The sequence below is a fragment of the Artibeus jamaicensis genome, unplaced genomic scaffold (assembly GCF_021234435.1).
Source record: "Artibeus jamaicensis isolate MK-2021 breed Jamaican fruit bat unplaced genomic scaffold, CSHL_Jam_final contig_1353, whole genome shotgun sequence".
Lineage (NCBI taxonomy): Eukaryota > Metazoa > Chordata > Mammalia > Chiroptera > Phyllostomidae > Artibeus > Artibeus jamaicensis.
In genome coordinates, this window is record NW_026521270.1 from 61,858 (window position 1) to 89,513 (window position 27,656).

The 27,656-nt window shown below is 45.2% G+C and overlaps 2 protein-coding genes and 1 pseudogene across 3 annotated transcripts in view; 1 reads left to right on the forward strand and 2 right to left on the reverse strand.

The window, feature by feature from the left end:
• The window catches only part of LOC119041362 (ubiquitin carboxyl-terminal hydrolase 7-like), an 85,306-nt gene extending 59,988 nt beyond the window's left edge, over positions 1–25,318 (reverse strand). The window contains exon 1 of one of the 2 annotated variants that reach the window (XM_037134585.2): positions 25,254–25,318. The gene's annotated coding sequence lies outside the window, so the exon portion shown is untranslated. Of the gene's footprint in view, positions 1–25,245 lie in introns of both variants that reach the window. The other variant, XM_053667343.1, reaches the window with a different exon arrangement.
• Positions 877–15,188, forward strand: LOC119041352 (4-aminobutyrate aminotransferase, mitochondrial-like). The gene is given in 8 exon segments (XM_053667333.1): positions 877–916; positions 4,856–5,079; positions 5,886–6,044; positions 7,161–7,307; positions 10,067–10,072; positions 13,710–13,734; positions 13,737–13,805; positions 15,043–15,188. Coding segments are annotated over 8 exon segments (792 nt in total). The 3' UTR covers positions 15,165–15,188.
• LOC119041365 (transmembrane protein 186-like) lies at positions 20,575–25,291 on the reverse strand (annotated as a pseudogene).
• Positions 25,319–27,656: the final 2,338 nt, after the last annotated feature.

Below are 27,656 nucleotides of genomic sequence, written 5' to 3' on the forward strand. Positions count from 1 at the left end.
GACTGTAGAATGGCAGGGTCTACTCGGCGGCCACATCGAAGCAAGGTCCCCATGGTTTCCCTTGGAAGTGGTCCCTTCAACTCTTTCTGAAGGACCCATGAGTGGGGTGGCAAGAGGGACAGCCAAGAGAAGTGAGATTGCCACCCAGACAGCTGCGGCTACACCCTAGGGTGTGAGCTTGCTCTGCAATACAGGCCACCCTAACGAATGCATACAGCAACTGCCTTCCAAACCACAGGCCAGTTGAACAACTTATTGTGAGAGCCAGACCTTCCCCCTGGTCCATATTCTGGAGGCTGGTACATAACACAGGACATTGCCCTCCCAGTTTTAGGATGTCAGGAAAACCAATTTAGTCTCTGGCATGAAATCAAACCAGAGGCAGGGCCAGCTTCAAATACTCGATGCCAGGCAGGAAAATCAGGTAGAACTACTGTGGTCACACAAGGGAACCTCCTTCTCCATAGCATTTAAATTCTCGATGAACCAAAAAGAAAAAAAGGCCACCACCTTGAGACTCAGACGATATTCACTCACATTTCAAATACTCAGTAAGATAAAGCTCCTGTCACTCAGATAACTTGGGCTCTTTGATAGCACATCTGGGCATCCCCGTGAATGTTAACAGCTGTGACCTAACAACAGTGGTCCCCACACCTCAACAGTTGACCAAGAACTAAACTGGCTACAACGTGGCATTGGGACAGCCTGGTCAGGGCCCAGCCCAGCCAGCACCAGGCAGTGAGCCATCTCTCACTGTAACCCCAGAGTGGTCTTCAACTTCCAGCTCTTGTCCACTGGACAATGTAGACAGTGAGGCTCTCTCTCAGGGGGGGTCTTCTCCCAGAGGACCCTCTTTCTTGACAGTTTCACTCAATGCGTCATCAAGTTCTGGAAGCATTTGGCTCTTGCCCAGGTTAGTATATCTCCCTCCTCGAAAAACTTTCTAATTACCCTCATTTCCAACTTCCAAGTTTAAATCACCAACTCTCAGAAGTAAGCCTGCTTCTCAAGAGAATTTCAACACCTCTGACTTCTCATTAGCCAAAGCATGTGTTAACTCACTAGAAAAAATGGCGTAACTTCTTTCCTACACATGGCACTTACAATCCCACTTCCTCCAACTCTCCCAATCTAAATTAGTTCAGAACCAGAACTTTATGAAGCAGGTGACATTTAACATGGACTCTGTCACAATACGAGTCAAGAAGTACCTTGTTACAACTCTTGGTCTCCAGTAAAATTTCTTTGCCTTGGAAATCAAGCAGATAATGCCCAACCAAAAACCTGAACAGTACCAAAAACAGTTTTGAAAATGCTCAAAAGAAACCTTCAGTAATTTATGAAAGTCTGCCAATGTCCTTATCTGGTAAACAAGCTTTTTCTTCCAAAAGGATCAAAAATGTCATTTGAAGCAAGTTACATTAAAAGCAATAAAACTGCATTAGCAGCTATTGCAGCAACACTGGTTTATGGCTTTGGCGCTCTCTTTCACAAACCGCCAGCCAGCCAGCCAGCCAGCCAGCCAACTCCTGTACTACCGTTTAGCCTTAGAATCACTGCTTCCTGACAGAGTCTTTTCCACAAGTACATTTAACAAAGAAGGAACAGAGATGTTCACCTTCAGCTCAAACAACCCAACAGTGAGGAAGATGGGTAGACAAGTGGAGACTTCACAGGAGTCCCTGGGACAAAAGGTTGTCAGGGTTCTTAAGCAAAGAAAGTGGCTGAGGGCACCAGATGGGTTAGGGAAACAGTGGCATCGGAATGGATTTTGAACCTCCTTCCTGGGGTACCTGTCCTTTGCACTCTAGGAAGAGAAGCAATGGTGTCGCTTTCTACACCACTGTGAGGCCCAGAACCCCGAGTTGCACCCTATGCGACACAGTGTGTGCCTGCCAGGAGCCTGAAGCACACAGGAGGTGGAAGTCATCCTGAGGACCCGCAGGGCCTAGTCTGGGCTGTGTGACTGACCCTCTACAGGGAAGGCAGCACATCTGAGTCCTTTGAAGAAGGACAGTGACGGGGACAAGAATCCTGCGTGCAGTCTGTTTTCATAGCTGTGCGGGAATCAGGAAGGGTGGAAGTGGAGACCAGTAAGAAGGCTACTGCAAGGCCCTGGTGGGAGACAACAGAGACCTTGCTTTAGGGTGGCAGCTGGAAAACCAAAAGGGCTCTGTAAACAGGATACAGGGATCCAGAGAGAATCAAGGCCAACTCCAAAAGTCTGGAGGGTGGGCCACCTGGCTTCCCTACTTCAACCTGATGCTCAATCTCAAATTCATCTTCAGATGATCTAACACGAGTACAAGAACAAGAATCCTCTACAAGGCTACCAAGTTGACCGAGCTTCAGTACTAATGTCACAACACACCAAATCCACTCATCTTCTCTATTTCCCACTTAATCTTTCTAAAAATATTTATACCACTGGCCTTAAATACCTATCTAGGCACATCAAGCCCAAAATTTCATAAATACTATTGCTTAGTTTGATGCTGGTTATAGTATGTTTCCTTCCTAATCCACACTAGGATGTAATTACCCTAGGAGGTTCTTGCATACCACCAAAAATCAACTTGCCCCACCTGGGCTGGGCAGGTTTTATCCTTCCTCAGGTGCAGAGGTTTGACAATCACAGCAATACTGTCCACTGCACATCTCCTGTGCTCCCAACTCTGTGCCTGGCTCTGCCTTCTCTCCCCCAAATCTTGCAAGACAGAATTGACCTCCTTTTCAAGGATGAAGAAACTGAGTCACCAAGAGCTTAAGCAACCTGCATGAAGCCACACAACAATTACATGGAAAAGTCCACACCCAAACTCGAGCCAGCCCTCAGCCTGTACTCAGTCACCATGCTGCCCCACCATAATTTTTCAATGGCTTCTCCCCACAAAACCAATTCCAAAAGAATAACAAACGAGGAGGAAAAGTATGTACTTTCCTTTTAAATATTTGCTGCTATATCAATCTTTTATTTGTTTACAGATAATCAAAATCAGCAGCCTGAAATGAGGATGCCTGAGGGAGTAGCTTCCAGTCTGGTTTGCCCCTTATGCACATCATTTGTTTCAAGTAATAGTTAATACCTACCAGGTATAAAGCAAATTGTGAGGTGCTGGATATTTTATGGCAAATAAAAGAGAGAAGATAATGAAGTCTAGAACAGCCTGTCCAAAAGAAAGATTTGCTTTCTAGTAATAAGATAAGATAATTTCCTGGCTGGTGTGGCTCAGTGGACTGAATGCCAGCCTGCTAACCAAAAGGGTCACTGGTTCAATTTTCAGTCAGGGCACAGTTGCAGGTGCAGCACCCAGTAGGGGGCATGCAAGGCTCAACTACACATTGATGTTTCTCTCCCTCTTTCTCCATACCTTGTCCTCTTTCTCCCTCTCCTCTCTCTAAAAATAAATAAGTAAAATCTTTTTTAAAAAGATAAAATAGCATTTCTAATAATCACATATTTCAAAAGTAAAAACGGGTGAAATTAATTTTACTAACATTTTATGGAACCAATACATCCAAAATAGTATCCCATCAACATGTAATTTATACTTAAAAGTTATTGGTTAGATAGTTTTATATTCTGTTTTGCATTAAATCTTTTAATATTTTTTTATTACTTATTTTCAGAGAGCGAAGAAGTGAGGGAGAAAGATAGGGAAAGAAACATCAATGTGTGGTCGCCTTTCATGTGCCCCCCACTGGGGACCTGGCCCGCAACACAGGCATGTGCCCTGACCGGGAACTGAACTGACAACCCTTTAGTTCACAGGCCAGTGTTCAATCCACTGAGCCACACCAGCCAGGGCTCATTAAGTCTTTGAAATCCTGTGTGTGCTTTATACTCAGGTATATCTCAGTTTGGACCAGTTACACTACAAGTGCTCAGTAGCCCCATGGGGCTCGTGGCCATCTTATCAGAGAGTGCCCAGTAGTAGGAAACACAGCACTGAACAAGTAAGAAAATAAGCACGAAATGACAACTTGCAAACAATTCTCTGAAAGTAAAGAAAAACATCTCAGAGCTCCCATGGAGGGACTGGTGGAGAACGAGGCCTAAATCACATCATCCAAACAGAAGGTTTTTTCCTTAGTTCTGCATAACTGAGAAGGATTGTCCTTTGTTATTCTATCTATCTAAGTGTATGGTTTGGGGTATTTAAATTATGTATATTTATTAAATTATTAATAAAGTATCACAGTTACTACTCTTTAATTATGAATAAGATGATGCCCATATTGGAACACGAGTTCAAGAACTATAACTACTTAGAGACAATCAGGTACTTTTCTTACAACCCTGTCACTGTTAACAGATTTTTAAAGTCAATTTCAACTTTATTAACATAACTTACATGCCATAAAATGCAGTCATTTAAATGCCTAATTCAATAAGTTTTGACAAATAAATATGCTCATGTAACCATCACTCCAACCAAGGGCATCTTATCAGCCTGGAAAATTTCCTTGGATTCATCTGAAGTCAGTCTAGGACCCCCACTGCCACCCCAAGATCTGGGCAACCACTGCTTGGATTTCTATCACTATAGATAAGTTTTGCCTCAGCTTTTTAAACAAATATTCATCCCAGTTCTGCACAGAAAGGACTCTCCTACCAATAATGATAACAATATAACAATAACAACAGATTCTGTCAGCATGCTCATTGCATAGATCAGGGAAGTAAGGCTCCAGAATGTCAAATAATTTGCTCCAAGTTAGCAGTCTGTATCCCCACAGGGGCCAGCACAAATCCTAAGTAGGACACATCCCATCCACACTTGTGGCTTGAAGTGGATATCACAGTGCTCACTGGAAATGCTCACAAACACATGTGCAACGTAACTTCCAGGTGGTCATGAGACCCCACACGCCCATGAATGGGTGCTGCTCAAGAAGCCTCCACAAGCCATTGTCATTTCACGCTTCAGGATACAGGTGGAGGATCTGATTGTGAAATATCGGAAAAAGAAGAAAACAGTGGCCGGGATCATCGTGGAGCCCATCCAGTCTGAGGGTGGAGACAACCACGCATCTGATGATTTCTTCCGGAAGCTGAGAGACATCTCCAGGAAGGTCAGTGCACTGGCCAAGGCTGGTCGGGGCCACAGGCCATTTCCAGCTGGTTTCCCAGATCAAAGGGTTAGCTTTGGGATCCTTGCAAACTTCCAGATGTTTAGAGGCTACCTATTGGCCTCATGGGTAGAGAAGTTAGGAGTAGGGGGACAAGACAGGGAATTCTTCCCTGAAATCTTATTGCAAAACCAGCCTCCATCCAGCCATGCCGTCTTAGTCAGAGGCTTTTGCAATCAAAGCATTTCTGGGAAGGCCTCAGACTCTACCCTTTCCGTTTTAGAGTCCCCACCTCACCTTTCAGCCCAGTGTGGCCCACACTCAGCACAGGCAAAATGAACACACTTTATATTAGTATTGTGTTTATTTTAATGTCCTGCACACATGTACAAATGGCACATCCAACCAGCAAGTTCACAGATGAAGTTTATACTACATGACTTGATTTAAACAAAATGTGAAGTAAAGAACAGTTCTGGTGATGAACAGAACTGCCAAACAAGACAGCAGATGTTTGAGAGACAGGGCCAGGACTCACCGCAGGGCCACATTTCCTCCGGAGTAGGTCAGCATGCTCAGTGAAATGCTGCCAGGCTTTGGATCAGGGCATGTTCAACATTCTGGTTTGGCTCAGGCTCAGCAGCAGGAGGAAGTATTCATACACAGCTCTGGTGGGACTGTCTGCTTGTTTAGTTTTGCCCAGAAACATGCACTTGGCTTGCAATTTAGAAAACCCCGACTCTGGCTGGATGACTGGGTCAGAGGTTGGTTGGTTGTGGTGGATGTGTGTTTCCCTCCTCTCTCTCCAGTATGGCTGTGCCTTCTTGGTAGATGAGGTCCAGACAGGAAGGGGCTGCACCAGCAAGTTCCAGACCCACAAGCACTGGGGCTTGGGTGACCCTACAGATGTGATGACCTTCAGCAAGAAGATTATGACTTTCCATAAGGAGGAGTTCAGGCCAAATGCTGTGAGTGCCTAATGCACCCTTTCCTCCTTTCTATATGGGGAAGAGACATGGGTGAAGTATCATTGCTTTCTCAAAACTGGGCCTTTTTCACAAACCAGGAACTGAGTGGATGCTTAATGTGTCACAGAAGTTTTCTAAGGGCCAATTCTTATCAATTTAATTAACCAGTGATTTCAATCACCCCTACTCTCTATAGGGCTGACTTCATATCAGTCCACTGCCTTCTAATTTTTCTGTGTGTTAATAACTGCTGCTATAAACTGAGCATTTATTCTGTGCCTGGCACTTCTAAGTACTCTTCATGTACTTTTATCTCTACAACAATCTAGCTCTTAACTACTATACTGTACCACCACGAGTAATATGGATTCTCATAAACACACACACATAGTTAACAGGGACTTAGGATCCTTCCTCCCACCATTTCTGCATGTAGTTTCCACCCACAAGAATGCTTCATGGTCTAAAGTGGCTACTAGAGTTCCAACCATCACATCCCATTCTAGGCAGTAGGAAGGAAAAAGAAGGGAAGCACAAAGTGAGCCTCCCCTTCAGAGGCTTTCCACGAAACCCCACACCTCTTGTATTTCTAACACTCTGATTCAGATCTGGTCACATGGCCACTCCTAACTGCAAAAGAAGCTGGGAGATATGTTTTAGTTGGCTGCATTGACACCCTGAATAATTTATTGAAAAATAAATTGGGTTGTCTTTGAAGGCCAAACTGCCATCAATCCACTCCTGAATCTACCTGCACTGTGTGTTTTGTTTTTCGTTTTTTTTTCTGGAAAAAAATCACAACCTCTCAAAACCTCAGCTTTCTCCTCTATAAAGTTATGACTACAGTTAAGGGCCAACTATCTTGATTTCCCCAGGACTGAGGGATTTCCCGGCACACAAGTAACTGACCTCTGTGACCAAATATCATACTTCCCACAGGGTTTTTGTTGTAGAGAGAATTCAATGAGATAATATGTGTAACCCTCCCTGGCCCTCAGTAGATACTCACTGAGTTTGTTTCTCTCTTAAATGGGGGACAGGGTGTTTCTGGAAGGCATGGGCCCCTGAAGGGTGTGCCCATGAGTAAACCTTTCTAACACCCCATGCTTTTTCCAGCCATACCGGATCTTTAACACCTGGCTGGGCGACCCGTCCAAGAACCTGCTGCTGGCCGAGGTCATCAATGTCATCAAGTGGGAGGACCTGCTGAATAACGCAGCCCATGCTGGGAAGGCCCTGCTCACAGGGCTGCTGGACCTCCAGGTACCCACCCAACTCTGCCACACCCCAGCTCTCCTAGGACCCCACCCATAGCTCCCCCAGTCTCCAGGCCAGCATCTGAGCCCTCCAGCATGGCAGCGCACCTGCTCCTTCAGCAGGTGCAGAGGCAGCAGCTCCAAGGACTACCATTTGCCCCTAGGCAGGGGTGCCAGATTTAGCAAATTACAACATAAAATGCCAGCTTAATTTGAAAAACAGCAACTTTTTTTTAGCATAAAAGTATACCCCATGCAACATTTGGGACATACTTATACTAAAAAGTTATTTATCTGAAGTTCAGATTTAACTGGGCACCCTGTATTTTATCTGACAACCTTAACTCAGAACAAATTGAACTTAGGAAAATATGATTATTCTCATTTTCTACATGAGAAAAAGAGGCTTGGGAAGGTGAAAAGCAGCAAGGGGGCCAGATTTTAAACCCAGATATGCCTGATTGCAAAGACTATGGAGTGGTTAAGTTGGGCTGTTAAGACAACACAGACCTTCTAGGTAAATTTCTTGTTCTTTTCTTTTTAATTGTATTTTATTGATTATGCCATTACAGTTATCTTGAATTTTCCCCCTTGTTCTCCATCCACCCAGTACTCCCTCAGAAATCCCCCCTCTACTGTTCATGTCCATGTGTCATGCATATAAGTTCTTTGGCTACTTCATTTCCTACACTGTACTTGGCATTCTCATGGCTATTCTGTAACTACCTATTTGTACTTCTTAATCCCCTCACTTCTTCACCCAGTTCCCCATACCAGCCCCCATCTGGAACCCTCAAAACATAATCCATATCCATGATTCTGTCTCTATTCTTTTTTGCTTAGTTTTTTAGACTCAATTGTTGACAGGTATGTATTTTTTCCTATGTATGTTCATAGTTTTGATTTTCTTTTTCTTTTTTTTAAAGATTGTATTTATTTATTTTTAGAGGAAGGGGTAGGGAGGAAGAAAGAGAGGGAGAGAAATATCAAGGTGTGGTCGCCTCTCACGCTCCCCCAGCTGAGGACCTGGCCTGCAACCCAGGCGTGTGCCATGACTGGAAATTGAACCAGCAAGCTTTGGTTAGCAGGTCAGCCCTCAATCCAGTGTGCCACACCAGCTGGGGTGAACTTTTTTCTCTTAACTTAGTCCCTTTAGCATTTCATATAATAATAGTTTGGTGATGACAAACTCCTTTAGGTTTGTTTGTTTGTTTGTTTGTTTTGTCTAGGAAGCTCTTTATCTGCCTTTTGATTCTAACTGATAGCTTTGCTGGGTACAGAAATCTTGGCTGTAGGTGCCTGCTTTTCATGACTTTGAATATTTCTTGCCAATCCTTTCTAGCCTACAGAGTTTCTTTTAAAAAATCAGCTGAGCCCTGGCTGGTTGAAACAGGGAACCACACACTGCAATTTCTCTCCCTCTCTTTCTCCCTTCTTTCCTCTCTCTCTAAAAATAAATGAAATGAAATGATGTGAAATGAAATGAAATAAAATAAAATAGAAATCAGCTGATAGTCTTATGGGAACTCCCCTGTAAGCAACTATTTTACTCTTGCTGCTTTTAAGATTCTCTCTTTAACTTTAATCTTTGGCCTTTTAATTGTGATGTGTCTTGGAGTGGGCCTCTTTGCATCTATAATTGGGACTCTGTGCTTCTTGGACTTGCATGTCTATTTCCTTTTTCAAATTAGGGTAGTTCTCTTTCATTGTTTTTTCAAATAGATTTCCAATTTTTTGTTCTTTCTCTTCTCCTTCTGTAACCCCTATGATGAGAACATTGGACCCCTTGCTGTATAAGGGATCCTAGAGGCTGCTTATACTTTCCTCATATTTTTGGATTCTTCTTTCTTCTTGTTCTGATTGTTTTTTGCTTCCTTATGTCCAAATCGTTTGTTTGATTCTTGGCTTTATACACTCTACTGTTGATTTCCTGTAAATTGCCCTTTATTTCAATTAGTGAATCCTTCATTTTTGGCTGGATCTTTTTTATACCATTGAGGTCTTCACCAAGTTCCTTGAGCATCCTCATAACCAATGTTTTGAACTCTGTACCTGATATATTGCTGATCTCCATTTTGTGTAGCTCTTTCTCCAGAGTTTTGATCTGCTCTTTCATTTGGGTCGTTTCTTTGTCTCCTTGTTTTTTGTTTGTTTTTTTTTAATTTTTTTTTTAATATTAAATTTTATTTAGTTACGTTTCAAGTACATTTTTTTTTGTCTATTTCTCCCATCCCACCCCACCCCCCCACCCGGTCTCCCCCCTCCCTCCCATTCTCCCCCCCCCCCCCCAGTCCTCATCTCTGTGTCTTTCATACTTGTTCCTCAAAATCCCTCCCTCTTTTTCCCCTTAAGTTCCCTTCCCTCTCCCCTCTGGTCAGTGTCTCCTTGTTTTGACAGCCTCCCTGTGTTTGTTTCTACGTATAGATAGAGCTTTGACTCCATGACATGGTAGTGTGCCCTAAGGTAGTAGTTTTCCTGTAGGATCCAGTGGCACAGTCTCCCCTATTCCCAAGCTGGGTACTCAAGATGTACTTGTTGTATGGGCTGAATACACCCTCCTGTTGTAGCTGAGCCTTGGTTCCTGTTGGTAGGTCAGTTGGAGGAATTTACCCAGTCCAATCAGCTACAAGGATTGTCTATAACCACCGACCACCAACCTCAGCCCTCTGTGGAGGATCAGCTGTGCAGGGGCAAGGTGGTGGTGCTTTGATATGGTCTGTAGCTGTCCACAGGCACACTAGCCCTGGGGCTTCCTGGTTGGTGCAGGCCAAGGTCAGCAGCCACCTATATTTTGCCAGGGCCACCCTGCCTGCACTATAAGGCAATCTGAGATGGCTGCTTTGTGCTGGGCCTGGAGATTCCCAGGTGAATGCAAGCTGTGAACCTAGGCCGGGTGCTGCTAATGCAGGGCTTCAGGTTCACTGAAGCCAGGTATTGCTTATTTAATAGAATTTAGGGAATTGTGCAGCATGAGCCAAGACTAGCCATTCATATGGAAAGGCAGCTTGGGTGTGTCCATAAGTTAGGTTGGGTGGAATTTCTGGGGATCTCCAAACTGAGTCAAATTGTGTTAGACAGGTTGATGGAGTCTCATGTATCACATCAGCTTGCCAGCTCTGTAGGGGGAAGGTTTAGAAACGGGACAAGGGCCTCTGCTAGCCTTGATACTCTTCACTTTTCTCCAGTATGCCACTGGTGCCTTTCTAGATGCTACCCCAGTGCTGAAGCTCAGAAGGAGTGAGTCTGAAAAGGTCAGTCCATGCACGGGTTCTTAAAAAGAAGCTGCTTGGGGGCTCTAGTGGTTTCTTCCACTGACCTAATCCTCACTGGTCTTTGTAGCCAGAAGTTGTGGGGACTTACCTTCCTGGAACTGGAATCATAGGCTGGGTTGCCTAGTGTAGGGCTGGGACCCTTAGCTCCTGAGATATCCCTCTTGAATTTATATCTATCACATGTGGGTGAGAGACCAGCCCATTCTGCGTGTGCCCCTGCTATTAGTCTGGATAAATGTGGTTTCTTTAATCCCATAGTAGTCACACTTCCATTCAACTCAATTTTCTGAAAGTTCTGAGTGATGGTTGTTCTACATTTTAGTTGTAATATTGATGTGGTTATGCAAAGAGGTGAGCCATGCCTGCCTATGCCACTATCTTGACCAGAAGTCCTCTTTTTCTTTTATGGGGTGGATTTGCATTTGAATTGAGGTTGGGCAGGGACAGGTACTAGAAAAAGCCTCTGCAATGGGTCAGGCCCTTCTTTCTTGATGGGGTGCTCCTTCACCGTCCTCCAGTGGGGCAGGAGAAACTACTGGTTGCCTTTATTTCCTTAGCTGATATCTGGGCCCTGCTTACAGATGATAATGTGGCCAGGGCCCAGTTGGGTGGGGATGTGGTTGTTCTGGGATATCATAAACATGGCTGCTCCCTGTCCAGATCTGAGGACAGTGTTTCCCAAAGAGGTTTCCACTGATGGTCCTTGGCACCAATTCAGCTGCCAGCAAGAACCCTCAATTTGGAGTGAGATGAAAAATGGAACTTTACTCAGGTGCAAAATAGCTCAAGTGTGACACAGCATGTCTGTGAGGCAGCCCAGGGTCCAGGCCCCTCTCCAACTACCCAGCTCTGCTCTGCTTGCTCTGTTCAGCTTATAATAACAGGTAGAAAGGGAAAGTGCACTCACAGCAAGCAGGAAGCTGGCTTATATAGACAGAAGTCCCCACCCTGAACGCTGACTGATCTGTACTAATGCAAATGATGACTCCAAATCATCACAGTTTGAATGGTCTGAAGGCCCTGTCCTGATTGGTCAGAATCAAGCCACCCTGATTGGTCAAATCTATTCAGCTCTGATTGGATAGGAAAAGCCTCAGTTCCATTGGTTGAAATAGAATTCCAGGAACTTCTTTATAAATGCTTGCTTTGGTGGCACAAACGGAATGCAGGAAGGCAATTCAGCACACAGGTCAGTAGTTCTGTGCAGGCTTTTGCATGAGGCCCCTGTGTAAAAATAGCTGCTAGCCTCTGGTTTTGTTTGGGTTTTTTTGTCGTTGTTTATTTTTAATTTCAGTCATGTTAGCCACCAGGAGCTCTTCTTAGTAGGTGTCTTCTTTCTCAGGGTGCATAGTGGGTTCCATATGCAGGATGATGCCACAAAAAAGGCTTCCATGGAAACACTGCAGAGCCTCTTAAGACTGACATCTTTGCTTTTAGAAGCCCTGAGCTGGCTCACTTAAAGGAATGGGAGCGACTAGGCATCCTTACCAAGGCATTAAAAAGCTTTAGGCAAGAAGGAGCTAAGATTAAAGGAATGCCCTAAAACAAGGAACTAGACAAATGGGTGAGACAAAAGGATATAGATAGATGATAGATAGATAGATAGATAGATAGATAGATAGATAGATAGATAGATAGATATAAAGGCCTAGAGGAAACATTCAAAGCCATTCAGTGCGCAGCAGATGGGGATGTCCACTCCTGCATTAATCAAACAGTTACTCTGTGTGTGTGTGTGTGTGTGTGTGTGTGTGTGTGTGTGTGTGTGTGTGAGCACTCGAGCACGCATGCCACAAGGGCCACAAAGGGGTGCCCAAATGGATGAGGCTTTGTTCCTGGCCTCTACACTCTGAAAGGAGACAGGAATGTGTTCCTATCACTGGTTCCCAGCCAATTTGCAAGTGCAAGGATGAATAGAGTGAGTGCTGGAGTGACTTCTGAGCTTCACTTCCTCTACTGTGGAGACCAAAATGGGTCCTTCACTAGTGGTGTAGGGGATCAAGAACATGCGTATAAATGCTGAGCAGAGTTCCTAGCACACCTGTGGGGCCTTTATTATCACCCGAATTCCTACCAAGGGGCTGTAACAAAATGACACTTGTCCCCCATCTCTGCCCCCAGTACCTGAAATTATTATTGCTTGTCCATCCCCAATTTGCTCTCTTTCACATGGATGATGGAGAGTGGAGAATAACCAAGAACTTTTACTTTGGGATACTGTATTTGTTTCCTGGAGCTGCTGTAACAAACTACTACAAACCAGGTGGCTTAAAATAAGAATTTGTTTTCATCATTCTGGAAGCCAGAAGTCTGAAATCAAGATATCTGCAGCACTGATTCTTTCTGAGGCTCTGAGAGAACATCCATCCCAGGCCAGTCTGCTAGATTCTCATGGTTGCTGGTGGTCCCTGGTATTCCTTGGCTCATAGCTGCTTCCCTGTCATCTCTGCTTCTGTTCTCACATGGCGTTCTCCCCTCTCTGTACATGTCTATGACCAAATTTCTCTTTTCTTATAAGAATGCCATGATGGATTCAGGGCCCGCCCTAATCCAGTATAACCTCATCTTAACCTAAATACATCAGCAAAGACCTTATTTGCAAACAAGGTCTCAGTCACACGTTCTGAGTCAACATACAAATTTGGGGAGGGGCCACTATTCATCCCATTATAATTCCCAACCTCAAAGCCTTGAATATGAGCTTTTTTTCCTAGAAGAATCCATCACCACTTTTCTTAAATAATTATGGCTGGCATGTGTTGAGTGCTTTTTCATAAATAATTATGGCTGGCATGTGTTGAGTGCCTAACGAAGGGCCAGGCCTTGGGCTTAGAACCTGTCTCACTAAATTCTTATCACAGCATAATAGCACTTTTATCCTTCAGTTTACAGAAGAGGAAACTGAGACACAGGCCACTTAAATGACTTGCCCAAGGTTGCATGGTAAGAAGGGGCCAAGGTTTTGAACCCAAGACCGAATGTCTCTAGAGCCAGAGCTCCAAACCCCAGTGATACTGCCAGCCTGTGCAGAGGTCCAAAGGCAGGACCCTGGGGGTCCTTTGAGGAACCACACCCACTAAACCAGCTGCTACAAGGTAACAGACTTTGATGCCAGCCTTGCTTCCTCCATTGCCCAGTACCCTCAGTTCATCAGCAGAGTAAGAGACAAAGCACCTTATGCTCCTTTGATGAATCCACACAGAATAAACTCATTTTAATAGCCAGAAACAAAGGTTAGGTGACCAGAAATGGAAAGTGGGCTTAATCGGTATCCCACATTACCCTGGTAGGGGAGGGCAGATGGCACACAGGACTGAAGACACTCTGAATGTTCTTTTTCAAAAGAAGAGAAAGTTACTAGGGGGATTTTCCTCATGCACTAATTCATTCACCAGAAATTCACCAAAGAACTGGCACCAACACTAGAGACAAAGTGATGAACAAGACCACAAGGGTCCCTTCCTTCAAGGAGCTTATAGTCCAGCAAAAGAGTGACATTAAAGAGAATATTTCATGAACAACCAGCTGCATTTATAAATCCTAGGAAAAAGGCCTAAGAGAGTGAGTAGCTGGTGGAAAAGTCCAGGAAATCAGGGAAGGCTTCCTTGAGGAAGTGGCATTTTAACTTATGCTTTGATGGATGGACAGGGTTTGACTCAGTGCAGAAGGTCAGGATGAGCATTCTGAGTGAAGGAGGGACACATACAATTACCTGAACCAGGATAGAGCTGGAGAAACTAAAAGAATGGGGACCAATGGGCTAGGGAATAAAGCTGGGGAGGGGCTATCCGGCCCACATTGCATCTGCCTGTGGATCAGATTAAAGATTCTGGACGTTTTCCTAAGAGCTAGGAGAGGCCATGGGAGAATTTTAAGTGGGGGGATATAGTGGTGAGGTGAGAGCACCTACTATGTGTTGAGCAAGGTCTTGCACTTGTACCATTTTATGGAAACCCATGTACCAGCCCTAAAGAGTAGGGATGATGTGCCTCCTGCTTAAAAGAGAAAGCTTAGTGTCAGAGATGCTGAGCGACCAAGACAAGGACACCCAGCAAATCAATGGTAAAGTCACCCTTTAAAATAAGGGGTCTGTCCCTCATGAGTGATGGCTGAGCCCAACATGCATGCTTCTGACCTTTTTCTAACTTACTTGTTTGCTCATTTTCTTTCTCCCCACACCATGAGTTTCTGGAAGGCAAGGACTTTCTCAGGATTTCTCTACCACCAGACCTAGTTAAGGAACAGCACAGCAGGCACTCAAAGTTGGAAAGGAGGGAGGGAAAAGAATGCTGGTTGAGATGAAGAAAGAGAGAGGTAATGCAGATGGCTGGATGGAAGGACAGCCAGAAACCTGGATGGCAAAAATGTCATGGATGGGTGGGGGTAGCCCAATGCATAACTATCCTGCTGGCCCTTACAGGCCTGCAACTCTGAGCCCAAGCTGCTAACACCTCCTGCCATTTCTTTCAGGCGTGGTGTTGGGGGGCTGTGGCAACAAATCCACTCATTTCTGTCCCACCCTGGTCTTCAGGGATCACCATGCACACCTGTTCATCAATATTTTCAGTGACATCTTAGCTGACTTCAAGTAAAGAAGCCATTTCCACTACAGTCTGGAAAGCACCTGATCTCAACAGCTATCAAATTGATTAGCTTGCCTAATTCATGTTTTCACTTAAAGTATCAGAGGTGAATGCAAAAACTGGAAGGTGGTGTGAGGGGAGGAGACACCTTTGGTGGCTTGTGGGGAGGGGAGAGGAGGGAGGGACTGGTTTTGGTTTTCCTCTGTGCAGAGCCAATAATAACCATTGGTCTAAGCTCAGAAATTCTGTTTGAGCTCCAGTCTGAGGATGGGCCATGAGGCCCCATTCATCTACCTACTGCAAACACCAATTTCTTTGGAAACCAGCCAAGGGAATAACACCTGCTCCTGGGAAGGGTAGCTGGGGCCCCTGGATTCCAGTTCCCCTCAATGCCATATTCTGTGATCAAGAATGTTGGCTCCCATCCTGGGTGGTGTAGCTCAGAGGATTGAGTGTGGGCTGTAAACCACAGGGTCACCAGCTCAATTCCCATTCAGGGCAAATGCCTGAGTTGCAGGCCAGGTCTCCAGTTGGAGGTGCATAAAAAGCAACCACACACTGATATTTCTCTCCTTTTCTCCCTCCCTTCCCCCTCTCTAAAAATAAAATCTTTAAAACAGAACTTATTTTTTAAAAAGAATGTTGGCTCACTTGCCCTATGCAAACATATTCACCCCTCACCCAACCCATGGAAATCCAAGCATGTCCAAGCACAGTCCAGTGAAGGACAGGACAGATCATATGAAGGCAGGATTGTAGAAATGTTAGAATTGAGCTACGGGTGTGGAAAGGGGTCTTCTCAAGACTTTGACCACTCCTCCCTGTGCATCTGGGGATTCTTCTGATCTGTGACTTCTGTCCTTGATGGGCTTTGGAGACTGCCCAGGTGGCATCATGGATGGTTCTTACTTGCTGTCCTCCATCCCACCAAGCTCTCTCCCCATTACATGTCAACTGAAGCCTCTGGAAACAAAACTGCAGCCTGAGAAGGGGGCACACAGGGGCACACGTGAGCTGAAGAATCAGAAGTACAAGAAGCTCATGCTCCCTGGAACATGAGCCCAGGGCCTGGGACAGGTGACTTCTTCCTGTCTCCAAGTCACCTGTGGTCTGTTTTTTGGACTCCTCACCCAGGAGGCTCTTTCTCTAGGTTTTGTTCACCCTTCTTTGCTACACTTCTGAGAAAACATAGGAATAGCTTTGCTGTTCTATCAAAGGCAGTCAGTTGCTAAACGAGATTCTTCTTGAGGGAAGCATGATGAATTAAAGGCACCAGAGGTCCATGAAGGAAAAAAATCAGGCTGTTGGTTCAAGGTGGTTTCCTTGTCTTTGCCACTCCAGTCAGAAGTTTTTCTAACTGGAACAAGTGTGGAGATTACCAGGCACGTGGTACTTGAAGGCTTAAATGCACCTTGGCTGAAGCTAAAGGAACTCTCCTGAAATATAGACTTTCTTGGAACTGATTTAAGTTCCTACCATCAGGCTCCTAAAAGAAGCAGCTGGTAGTCCCACAGCACTGAGGACTGTTTGGCAGGGAGATGAAGAAAGTCTGGCTTTTTATGTTCTCTCTCCAAAAGGAAGCCACTTCATCTCCCAATGCTTTACTTGCCCATTTGGGAAGATGGACATATCAAGGTTCTCCATTCAGCACTTTGCTCTTTTAATAATCATCCAAAGATCTCAAAGCGGTTTCTTTCAGCTTGTACTCTTTAGCGGACTTGGTCTTCCAGCTGGTTTTATTGAGAAGGAAAGGCACTAACATGCCTAACAGGCACAGACAGATCTGTGAGTTCCTGTTCACTTTGCATTCTTGCAGTCAGTGCTAAGTCATTGCTTTAAAGTTCTGCTGTGTTTAAGGCCATTGACCCTGATGACTAAGTGGAGATCTATGCTTTCCCCTTTCTGTGAGGTTTCACTTTTTTGTATATTTATTAAATCATTCATTCATGAAACTAGCATTGAACACCTGCTCTGTCCCAGGCCTAGTGCTAAGCACTAGGATTACGAATGTGAAATAAAACATGGTCCCTGCTCTCAAGGGATTCACATCCTACTGTGGACAACAGACTCTTAAACCCATAATTAAAGCCAAGTGGCAAGTGCTATGACAGAGGTATGTACAGGAGCATCAGGAAATCAGAGGGAGTGCCCCAATCCACTTAAGGATCAGAGGAGGTTTCAAGAAGAAAGTCGCATTTGAATAGGATTTGCAGAATGAGCAAGAGTTCACCAAACAGACAAGGCAAGGAAAAGTGCTGCAGAAAGGGAATACCATGTGCAAAGGCCTACCAGTTCATGGTCTCATACCTTTCACTGGGGATCTAGATTCAAGGCCTTGTTCAACAAACAAACAAAATACAAACCAAAGCATAATTCTTTTATTGGCATAACCATGATACCTACTGAGAATTTCAGCACTGGTTACAAACATACAATGAGGGTTCCTGGAGTCCAGAAGACTTTTAAACTAAGGCACACCTAGAAACTTGGTACTCTTTGGTGGAGAGTGGCTCCAATATTTTGTTCTCTCGCCAGAGGGCACTGACAGAAAATGAAACCACTTTATCTAGAAAATTATTTCTAAACGTATGCACTCCTTACAAAGGAAGTTATTCTTGTAAAACTTTTTAAGTTGTTTACCAAGTTCTTACTGGCTTGGGGCACAAAGAAGAGTTCCTGAGACATCGGCTTTTGGGAGGCTCTGGATGGGAAAATGTCAAGGTAAAGAATTCCCAGCACAGCTAAAGATTGTAGGAACTTGGAAGAGGCTGGGGAAAACTCTAGGTGGCTGGGGGTAGTGGACAGGGTACCCTATAGGGCAGAGCCCAGGGAGAAGTGCTTCTGTGGTGAGGGACTGGAAATGGATCCATCACACATTAGTGCTATACAGTTTAGTAAATGTCTCCAGCAAATCTTGTTACTTTTACAAAAAGGTCCAGTAATAGTGTGTCTTAGCATATCCTCCCTTTTATTATAAATGGGTGTTTTTTAATAATTTTTATTGACAGTAACCATGCAAAATTGTGCACATTAATATATCTATATTTATCTATATAGTGTGTGTGTGTGTGTGTGTGTGTGTGTGTGTATTAGCTCATGGTAGAAAAACCACAGCTAGGGAGCATCGACCATCGCCAACTTCCACATACCAAGTGATCTTGTTTACAGTATTCTGTTGACGGTGCCCATAAATGATAAAGAAATTAACATGTTGCAATGTATCCGATGACCATATGCACAATTCCATGAATACTTCCTGTGTTAATCAGTATTGTTAAATTAAAAAATATATATATTTATAATGGAAACATCAGAGTGAATGTGGCCTTCTTGATTGGAAATGGTTTTAATTATTTGGCAAGTACTTATTAAGCACCTATTATATACACCTCTTAGGGATGTCTTCAGGGAACACTCTACCTGCATTGGGTGTGAGCCATTAATTTCTCCAAGGCTCACAAGGACATACCATGTGATAGGGATGGACAAGGTATGGTCCTTACTCTAGGTTCCCCTTCCAGTGGAGCAAAGGTTATATCAACTCAATGTAAGGACCAGGATACAGGAGGACCTTGGATGCCATACATGCACAAAGGATTGGTCCTAAGTTGGGGTGGAAGTTGGGCCCCCGAGTTTCCTCCTCAAGGTTGAGCAGGAACTGGTCCAGGGACTCAGAGGGGGGAGGGAAAGCATCCAGTTCAAGAGAATAGCTAACTGAAGGGACAAAGATGGGGGGAGGCAGAAGGCATTTCTACATTGTTCAGCATGACTAGATCACAATGGGAGAGATTCCAGCAACCCCTGGAGACGAGGCCAAAGAAATGGGCAGGGCTCCAATCCAGAGGGCCTTCTGTGCTGTGCTGAGGGCGTGGGCCTTCCACACAGTGATGCAGCCACTAAAGGTTTGCAGCAGGGGGATATTGCAACTTGCATTTCAGAGATTGTCCTGCATGTTCTCCATAACAAACAGGGAGGTGCAGAGACGGGTCGGGCCACTGCCACCATCAAGATGACTTGGGAGTCTAACTAGGACAATAATGGGATGAATGGAAAGGGAAGGAAAAGCACAGAATCCAAAACATACAGGACACTGACTTTCAACACTGGATGCACTTGAGAGTCACCCTAAAGAGCTTTTTAAACAATCCTAATGCTAGGGCCCTACCCCAAACCAATTAAGTCAGATTCTCTCTATGGCCAACAAAGTTGATAAGCTGATGATTGACTGGAATTAATCAACAGGGAGGCTCACAAAGGGATGCTCAGCAGACACCTGCACAAGTGATTTGGACCTTCATCCTCCTGGTGTCATGACCTGGAAGCAGGGGTGATGGGCTTTCTCACTTCTGCTCCCAGCTGTCTCAGTGGCCTTCCATTACCCTTGTATTTCTCACCGGTAAAATCTATGGCTTGAACCACATGGTTTCCAAGGTATCTCCCAGCTCTGAAATCTGACATGTCTATGAAACAAGTGACTTGAAAGGTAGTATCTACCATTAATGGTATTTTTAAATCACTCATAATAATTACCATTTCCTGAGCATCTACAATGTGCAACAACATTCTATCTCTGCTTTATAATTTTGACAAAAAACCTACGAGCTATGTACTTGTATGCCTGTTTTCGATGTGAGGAAGCTGAAGCTCAAAATCAGAATTTGGAAGCCAAGATACATATGGATATATGAAAGATGGCACATGCGTAATCAATGTGTGTGCCAGCATGTGCACGCACACAGTCAGCATGGGATTGGTTAAGGATAGAGACCACCAATGACCTTTCTCACGGTGGCCCAGCCACTGGCCTTGGTATGTGGACTTGAACTGGTCAGTTTTCAGTATCAGATCCTAAACATACAGGCCTAAGGTAGGTGTGTGGAAGGTGCCAGAACCTTAAGAATGAATACTATTTTTTAAAAACAATCATTGTTTTCTATTTTCTGTACTTCCCCTCTCGGGGAAGCAGGACAAGGCAGAAGAGTGACTCAACTCAACTTGCTGCCTGGATGACCTTGAGAAAGTCACTTTACCTCTTGCAGCTTCATGTGCAAAATGAGGTTGATAACAGTAATGTTCACTAACATGTATGGAGTGCTCCCTTGGATCAGGAACTATTTAAAGTGTTTTTCATGCAGTAAGCCAGTCTCCTCAACCACCCTAAGTGGGTGCTTTTATTATCATTACTTGACAGGTGAAGAAACCAAGGCCCAAACAGACACTGTATAACTAACTGGCCCCAGGTCACAGCCAGGGCTGGGATTCAAGCAGGCAGGAAGTCTTGCTTCAAAGCCACATGCTTCCCCCTACATACAACTGCCTCTCTCTGGCTCTCCAACTTGAACAGTTGCTGGGAGGTTTACATGTGATAATTGCTTGGCATACAGTAGGAGTACTGTATACATAAATGGAAAATACTTCCTTTGCCACTTCATCTGTGAATAGTGTTGCACATATGGTTCTAAACAACATATTTCTGTCAGAGTTAAGTTCCCATTTGTAGATATTAAATCTAATTCCCAACAAAGGTAAACTCAACTGGACATCCTGGAATATATTTCAACTGCTAATAAGGAAAACGGATGCTTTGTCATCACCTGGCCAGATGGTATTGGCCCTGCTTGACTAATTCTAATCAGCCAAGGCTTTATAGTTGAATGATGCAGAGTAAAAAAAAAAAAAAGCCATAAAAGTTGAACTATGGCTGTGAATCAAAGGGGACTTTGCTTTCCATCTGGGGACTGACTCACAAGCCCTGAAACCATAAAGCAGCAAAAGGAAAGCTCCAACCCTGGCTATTCAGGCAACTTACCCCAGCCTAGCCCTGCAAGCAGCTAAGTTCACCAGATTCAAGGAGTGCATTAAATATGGTCATTTAATGATGGGCTGCAATGAGATTTCTGGCCCTATGCCAATGTTCCATTTTTGGTAACCAGTGTAGGAAGGACCACAGATCTCAGCTGTGCCCAATGTGAACATCCCCAACTAGAGCTCACCTCAACCTCGTCTGGAGGCCACTGTCTTAGTCAGTTCTGGCTGCTGTAACAGAGTACCTTAAACTGGATGGCCTAAACAGCAATTAACTGCTCAAGTTCTGGAAGGTCAGGTTCTTGTTGAATACCTCTTGCTGGTTATGTGCTCATATGTACTTCCTCACTGCACTCAATCTTGTCCCCTTCCTACAATGACATCAATCCCATCATGAGGGTCCCACCCCCAAGACCTCCTCTAATCCCGATGAACTCCCAAGGCCCCACCTCCAAACACCATCACTTTAGGGGTTATGGTTTCAACATATGATTTTAGGGAGGACTACTCAGTCCATGGCAACTACCATATGAGAACTGACATGCTACAGACCACTACCATTCCCTGTGTCTAAATGATATATAGCCCAGGAGTGGCATGGAGGGGCACAAAACTCACTGTTCTCAGCAGAAAAGAAGGAAAATTGGTCTATAAGGGACACAGTTACACCCCACTGACACTCTCAGTGACTGAATGTTTCCTGTCAACTCAGTTTCCCAGTCCAGAGTGGAAATACATAGTTGAGAAACTACCTAGAAAGCTGACATGAGGAAGAAAGGATGGAAGAAGACACTGTGTTTATCACATTTTTCTTCATGTTAAGATACATGTCAAACTCATTATGAAAATTTTAAATACTGGATTACAAGTTGAACAGGGAGCCTGCCCTTCATCTCATCCACTGCCTTTAACCCTGAAAACTTTTCCCACAGTTAATTGCTGTTCATAATTTGGAATGTATGCATTTTCAAAACACAAGATCACACAAGACAATATTGTTATTCCACATGACATTACGCCATGGTTACCTTTCCACATCAGCAGATTACATCAGTCTAACTCTGATTAAGGGCCATGTAACATCCCATAATATGGATCTACCAACATTTTATTTTTCAATTGCACATTGCCAACATTTACTTAACTGTTACCTAGTAACAGAGACAGCTTACTTCGTTTTGTTGGTGCTGTTTTGTTTGTTTTGCTGTTAGAAACATTCAGTGAATATTCTCATATGGATGCTTGGGTATCGCTATTAGATGACTATGCTGGAATTGTTAAAGAGGCTAATCACCAATGTAGCCTCTTTGCTAATGAGGCTAGATTTTATCAAAGCAGCTAATTCCAACATCTGAATCCAAAGGCCACTTCCATTTTCTGAGGAGCTGCTGCTTGGTTTGGGGGAAGGATAAACCCCACAAAATGATTTTCAAAACTTGGGCTGCCTTAGAATTAGCACAAAAACACACAGGCCCAGTTTCTACCAGAACATACAGGGTAGTTTTGCTCTCTTTGTTGATTTGGGATTTTTTTGCACAGCTCCTAGGTGCTGCCCTACACATGTGGTAAAAGCCCTAACCTGATTCCCATTCTCACATGGAGAGGTATGATTTTAGCTCAGGAACAAAGGAATAGATAATGCATTTGCTGTGTGCCCTCTGCTGGTACCACAGAGCAGACTGTACATCAGAACAAAAGCTCTTTTCATGTAAAAGAGGGTGAGAATCTGGGCTCTCATTTCCCAGTGTGGTGAGACTTCCACCCAGTGACTGTCAACCCAGACTACACATGAGAACCACCTAGGGGGCATGGTCACAGGCCTGGGTAACAACACTTTTAAAAAGCTCTCCAGGTGATTCCGTACATAGAGCCAGGGATTGAGAACCTATTCTTTAGGCAAAAAATTGGCCCAGGCACACACAGTCCAGAGACATCTGATGTGAGAGCCCCAAGCCCTCTGGGTACTAAACACTGTCTTGCAGGAGTGCCATATTTGCTTGGATGACTTGCATGCCCCTCATGTAGTTACCATCTGGCAGGACCAAATGACCCACTTCCAGGTTTCATCCCAATCCAGTCTGCTGCTGGGTCTACCACTCCATCACCTCTAAACAAACATTTCATGTTTGCTCTTGCATGCTGAGTTTGCAAAGCACTCAATTTATTATTTATTCTCACACACATCCCATGAGACAGGCAGGATTTCCACTTTACAAATGAAAAACCAAGGTTCAGAGAGACTCAGCTACCTGGCCCAGGACAGAAGTTAAGGTTGAACAAAACCCAAGTCTTCCAACTCCAATCCTATGTTCCCCCTGCCCCACCCTTCTTCCCATTTCACAGCACTTTCTGTTTGCACGAACGGGGCATAGCTTCTTCCAACAGCTGGCTCCTAACAGAACCTGCTGGCCATTACCTACATGAATGTCATATACAAGTGCGGTAAGAATTTGCAGTAAGGCCTCTTTCCTAAACTACATTACTAGCATCAGCATCATGATTTTACTCATTCCAAAAGGCAAGTTTCCCAGGAATCCTGGCAAAGTCTCCAGCTCACAGGTCGCCTTTCTTTAGCCTCACCCACACCTTCAGCCTTCTGTCAGAGACCCAGGTAACCTAAGGTTACCCAGAAGCCCAGTGTCCAGCTATTCACTTAAGTGTGTCCAGCACCCCAAACACCTGTGTGAAACGCTCTCTGTCCACGATGCGTCCATAGCGCAGGGTGAGGTAGGTCTGCTTCCCACTGTACTGCTGGATCCGTACGAAAAGTTCCTGAGGCCGGTCCTGGGTTTCTGTCATAGGGATCACGTGGGCCACTGGGCAGTATGTGTCCTGCCGCCAGCCCCAGAAGGTCAGGTGGGCCACCCGCAACATGGTGCCTGACTCATTCACATATAGGATACCCACTAGCCTCCGGAAGAAATAGCTCATCCAGCACAGCATGGCCAGGGCAAACCCAGCTATCCCACCCACAAGGCACAGGGAGTTGAAAGCCATAAGGCCCTGGGAGTACCAGTAAAAGCTGGGTGGCAGGGCCACCACCATCAGGGCCGGTTTGTGCCACCTTCAGCTGAGACAAGTACCTAAAGATTCTGATGGCATCAAACCGGTAGATCATCTGGAATTTCTCTGTCTCTGTGCCTGGTGGTTTCCCTTCAACGTGAGTGACCTACTCCCCACCCACTTCCTAAAATCCTGCCCATTGCAGCACTGCAGCCTGTAGAGAGGCCTTCCCCACACAGCTGGCACTGGCAACCGCATCACAACTCGGAGGAGAGCAGCCTAGAAGGGAGACAAGAGACCGTTTCTCTCAAAGAACTCGACCATGCTCATCACACAATGAACACCTGCAAAACATCTTACCTGCAGGCTCTGTCCATCTTGTGAGGTCACCATCAGGACAAAGATGGAGGGAAAGCCAGGTGCTTTACCTCATGTGACCTTCACAAAAGCTGTGTGAAATAGTAAAAATCTAAGGCCAGAAAAGGTAAGAAATTTACCCAGGAACACAAAGCCAGAGAGTGGGACAGTGTCTGACTCTCCAACCGGTCCTCCTTCCTGCAGGCACTTCAAGTAGGCACAGGAAGGAGGCACAGCCCTCTGCGTTCATTTAAACAAAAATACGTAGGCAGGTGCCCAGCCCCGGATCCATCAGGCCGGGTGAATATTTCCCCAAACAGTATATGTCCCAGTGGGGTACAAATCCGTTAGTTATGTAGCACAGTAACTTTCGTAATCTCTGCTTGCTTAGAGCGTCATCTGGGTGCTGAAGGGAAATGGTGATTTCTTAGCCCTGTTAGGGGGAGCGGGAAGACTGGAGGGGGAGAGGGGGGTGAAGGAGCCAAACGGAAGCACAAGGATTTTAGTGGAAGCACAGTCCCACACCTTGACTACTGCAGTGAACAGGTCTGGATTCCAATCCCGACTCCTAGTCACTAGCTCTGGATCCGTGGGCAACTTACCCCCCCCCACTTTAGGCCACGGTTTCTTCATCTTTCAAACGGGGATTCAGAATATACTGAAAGAGATGACGGTTTTAAAGCCCTCAAGAGCACTTGACGGACCTGAAATGAATGCTCTGTGAACTTTAGTATCGCTGTTGATCGCGCACGTGGCCTGCGCGCACCGGAAGCCCGGGAATAACAAATCATAACCCACTCCGGAGGTAGCTCCCGCGCGTTCCCCGAGTCACAATGTCAGGCTTCGGCCTGCCGGCCCCAGGCCTGACCCAAATCCCAACCCCGACCCGAAAAGCGCGTCACCTCCCTCAGTCTCCACCACCCACCTGCTTACCATGGCCCCGCACTGTCTACCGAATCCTGTCAGCGAGCGGAAGATCCACCACCGCTTGCTCCGCCTTACGGAACTGCGTGGGGCACGTTGCATTCTGGGATTTGTGGTGCACAGAGAGTTGCTGACGCATTGGACCCTGTGGGAGTGGATTCTTCTTCTCCTCCCGACGTGCCCTGCAGCACCAGTGCTAAACCCGGAAGTTCCGGACCCAGTTCCTGGTGCCAGCCGGTCACCTCAGGTGAAGCGTGGGATCTGGCGACATGGCTCCTTCCCCCCCAGCGCTGTGTCTCTTCGACGTGGACGGGACCCTGACAGTCCCGCGGCAGGTAGGCGGCGCCCGGCAGGCTGGAGGCAGCGGGTGCAGAATCTCTTGCTGCCCCCAGACCAGGATGACGACCCCTCAGGGTCGGCACTGAGGGGCGGCTAAGGACCGCCTTCCGCCTCTGACAGGGCTGAACTCAGTTCTGCGTGCCCTAGAGCGTGAGCCCGAACACCTCAGGGTGCTTGGAGATGCGAGGGGGCGAAAACTTTTGAAAGGTAGAAACTTGCCTTGGGTTGGGAATTGCAGTTCTGAACACTCACCGCAAGCCCCGGGTTTGAACCACTGCTCAGCCCCCTTAGCAGCTGTGTGCCCTCCTCAGTTCGGTCAGTTGTGGGATGTACTTTGAACCCGGCTATGGAAAACATAGGTTTCCAGGTCGAACAGACCTAGCAGAGTCTCTGCTTTGTGACTTTGAGCAAGTCCCTTAACCTCTGAGCCTCAGCATCTAGTTTTTGCCTGTTCCATATGGGGCTTGTGAGGGTCAAATGAAATCAAACAAGTTCATGAAAGTATCTTGCCTTACAGGAGGCTGTGTTCAGTAATGTTTAACAAATATTAACCACCACCATCACCCCTTCTCCAGCCGCTGCCGAGGGTCTGGGATGATCGAGGAGACCTAGACTGTTCAACAGGAGGCTTGTGGAGAGCCTCCTTGGACTCTTGGAGACTTGCTTCCCGCCTCCAGATTTTGCTGCCACAGGCACAGATAGGTTTCAGTTAAGATCAGCATTTGGGATTAGCTCACTCTGGCCCCCTCCTTGTACAAACTGATCACGGAACACCCGCCAATCAAACATGAGGCCCAGTCGGCCTTACTGTCTTCAAGTGCTTTCTCTACCCACCTTAATTTTGCCCTGGTGGTAGCAGTGGTGTGCTTCAGCATTCCACATCAAATGTGTGTGACCTTAGATGTGTCATTTTACCTTTCTGAGCCACATGTTGGATGTATGTAGTGAAGATATTCAAGTGCAAGTTCTCCAAACGCCCCTTTTGACTCTGAGATTCATTGATCGCCACACGTTTGTGCGTCGTTCAAAGCCGTTCAAAGCCCGTGGTGGTATAGAGCCAAGGTCAGCAAGTCATTGTTTGTGAAGAGTCACAGTAGTTACTCTTGCTTTCGCCAACCATATGGTTTGTTGTAACTACTCAACTTTCATGCAAAAGCAGCCACAGACCATATGCAGACACAGCGTGGCTGTGTTCCAGTTAAATTGTATTACAAAAACAGGCAGCTGCTCAATTTGTCATAATGGTGTAGGGCTTACATTCCAAGCCTTTTTACATACATCATTAGACCCTCTCAACCTTTCATCGCAGGTAGTATAGTTGTTACTATCCTTTTAAACCTAAGGAGACTGAGACTCGAGGTCTTCTTGATTTCACTTCAGCAGCTGTCATTGGTACCAGTCTCCTGGCCTCAGGGCATTGTGTTTGCTAAGTTTACCATTTTCTGCCATTCTTCTTAGGTGGAAACTGTTCTGGTTGCTGGATATGCCATTCAGGAAAGAGCATCTGATTCACAGAAGGAATGATGCTATATAAGCATAAAGTATGAAATAGCAATGAAACCAGGCAACCCATAATGTATATAGTCCCTTAAAACATTGGAAACATGATATTCTTTGCACTGAACATAAATCATTTTAACACTCAGAAAACTCTGCAATTTAAAAGAGAATGATATCTATGTGGTGGGTGCTCTCGGTAATAAATAAAAATATTTTAGCAACAATCTACTCATTATTCAGCCTCTCCCTTCCTCACAAATGTATTCTCAAACGTTGATAAGCACAATACGGTGTGGCAGTTGAATGGGTTATCTTTTCTTGAAGCTGCTGAAACAGGATATGACCTAAACAGGTAAATTCTAAGTAGCATGGAGTCCAGGGTTTTGTACATCTCACCATTTTCCTAGTATTTTATTGTACTGAGTATTTTCCTAAGATATGCCACTTCATCTAAAAACAGTTCAGACTTAGAATAAAAGGCTGCAAAAGGAAGGGGGGCAGTGCTTAAACCTGGATGAATTGTTTTCCAACCTTCTGTCGTAAAAAATTTAAAACATGCTGAACCACTGAAAA